Source organism: Mus caroli, unplaced genomic scaffold (genome assembly GCF_900094665.2).
Source record: "Mus caroli unplaced genomic scaffold, CAROLI_EIJ_v1.1 scaffold_26166_1, whole genome shotgun sequence".
In the NCBI taxonomy this organism is placed as follows: domain Eukaryota; kingdom Metazoa; phylum Chordata; class Mammalia; order Rodentia; family Muridae; genus Mus; species Mus caroli.
Window position 1 is genome coordinate 1 of NW_018390199.1, and position 2,424 is coordinate 2,424.

At 46.8% G+C, this 2,424-nt stretch overlaps 1 protein-coding gene across 1 annotated transcript; it reads right to left on the minus strand.

Moving 5' to 3' along the window:
* Window positions 1-51: 51 nt before the first annotated feature.
* Window positions 52-2,183, minus strand: LOC110288530 (uncharacterized protein C2orf78 homolog). Its single transcript, XM_021154849.1, has one exon. It carries the CDS (start codon window positions 2,167-2,169, stop codon window positions 370-372), a length of 1,800 nt encoding a protein of 599 aa, XP_021010508.1. The 5' UTR covers window positions 2,170-2,183; the 3' UTR covers window positions 52-369.
* Window positions 2,184-2,424: the final 241 nt, after the last annotated feature.

Sequence of the window (2,424 nt, forward strand, 5' to 3'; positions counted from 1 at the left end):
ATGTCCAGTGAATGAAAGGCTCGAAAATAATTTTAGCACAAGCGTAGAATTTTCTAAATTGATTTAATGTTAAATAACTATTTCTTAAGTTTATGTTCATATAGAATATAATAAAAACAAAATCATCACAGTTAAGAGAAACAGAATAAACTAGCCAACTTAACATTATATGGCAATTTTACTAACTATTAAAATTCATATGGGTTTGTTTTTTCTATCTATCTATATACTTAGTCCTCTATATTCCTGAACATGTACTTATGTATATATATTTATATATTTTTCTTTACTTATATACATCTGTATCAGTCACTATATCTCTTCAAGTAAATGTCAAAAATCACTTTGTTGCAATGATCTGGCGAGCTCTTACATTGCATAGCCATAATATTGAGAAATTTCCATATCCCTCTCCCTCTGAAGGAAAATCTTCAGTTTCCCAGTAGAGGGGTTCTTGACAGCATTCTCACGCTCTTGTTGGGCACGCCTCTTCATGGCCTCCCTCTCTGGCCTCTGNTCTTTTGTGATGGGTTGTGAGACAACTGGTCCCAGAATGTCGACTTTCTTCCATGGAATGGGTTGGCGGCTGAAGTCATGGAGCAGATATTGGGTTTGAGGTTTGGGAGGCGATGGTACCTTGTTCCTGGCAGCAGAAACAAGCTCTCCCTGGAATGATGTGTTAGATGAGGCTCTGGAGGGTACAGGCCTCGAGGTGGCCACCTGGAGCACAGCACTAGACTGATTGGGGTTGGTTACATTAGGTCCAGTGACACTGGAGGAAATTGCAGGAGCTGGCTTGGCAGAGGCTACCAAAGATGTGCTCACAGGAGGTGGTTGGGCTGGCCTGAGTGTGGTAGGTTGAACTGAGTGAGAGTGAGGCGGCACAGGGTAAAATAGAGTGGGCTTGTGTAAAGCCAGGGAAAGGGGCTTTCTAGAAGCAGGTCTGGATTGAGGCTTGTCCAGAGTTGGAAAAGGCAGAGGAACTAACTTGACCTTCCCAGCTGGAGGCAGCTCATACTGGGATGGAGTTATGCAATCTTTGTCAACACTGCTCTCTGATCCCTGGACCTTCCCTGGGCTTTTGGGAGGATGCTGGCCCTCACATGGCATGTTTAACACTGTTGTAGTAACTGAGCCTGGACCTGGATCTTTGTTGCTGGTGAAGGTTTGCAGAACTCTGAAGGAGGAGATGCCAGTTTTCTTCTCACTCTTCTTNCCCAGTGGGTGGAAGACCTGCACGGACTCCAGCATGTGCATTGCAAGGTTGGTTCGAGGCTTCTTGAAGCTGTTTTGACTGAGCTCAGGTGGTTTTCTCTTCCTCTTGGTCTTGGGGATGGAGGGCTCCTTTTCTGCTTTGACTCTCTTCCTTGACTGCTTAAGCTCCTCTGTTTTCTTGGATTTGTTCTCTGGTCCACTTAGTTTTTCTTGCCACTGTTTTCTAGCTCTTCTGTTCTTGATGGGGGGCCCTTTGGGAGCTTTGCCTTCTGGGTGCTTTGCCATGTTGTCAATAGCCCTGTCACTGGCCCCAGCAACACCCACAGCCCCCTCTCCCTCCACCAGGTCCCAGTGCTGGATTTTGGCCTGAGGAGCCCCCTCAAGCAACTCAAAGGATTTATGTTTGTTCTTCCTCACCTGGTCAGAGGGGCCACTGGTGACTCTCCAGTTTTCACAGGACTGATCTTGGTCTATGTCTGTGAGGGTGTTTAGGAGTTGGGGAAGTTGAATGTCTGCCTCAAGTCTAGTGATGTCTTTAAAGTCGAAGCTGGATCCAATCTCATTCTCTTGCCCCACAAACTCTTTCGGAACCATGCAGATGCATCCCAAATGGGCATTATCTGAATCAGGCTTCTGTCTGAGGCTCTCAGTGTCAGTGCAGTGCAGAGGCTGCTGCAAGTGAGGGTGTTCCAAAGTCAGGATTGGTGTGTCTTGGTTTTCTTTTGTGCCCTCTTTTATCTCAGGCATGCTTTTGTCCTCTGGTTGTTCCAAGCTTGGAGCTGGAGGCAAGGCCAGGAACTCTGAAGGACTGTGGATGGGGGCTGTTAATGCCCTGTCCCCGTTGACAGCTGGTGGCCTTATCTGGGAAACCTGGACACAAGTGTTGCAGAGTTCTGGACTCTGCAGCTGACAGTGTGTCTGGCCTGAAGATGGCAATCCCAGGGATGACTCCATTTGAACCACTGGAAAAGAGTGAAGGAAGAAGTCAGTGCCTGGGGTAAATGAGATGCTCCCCACCCCCAACCCCATTTCATAGACCACAGCATTTGGTCCCTGAAGCAGTGGGAGGACATTCCTATGAGCTCTTGTTGAAGAGTTTGGATGCTACTTCTGTGGGCAGACCAATGGTGACTCCTTTGTTTCTGCAGATCATTGCATGTCCTGCTTTCTCAGATATTTTTATTTTCCTTCCTGTTTGTGTGGTTTGTG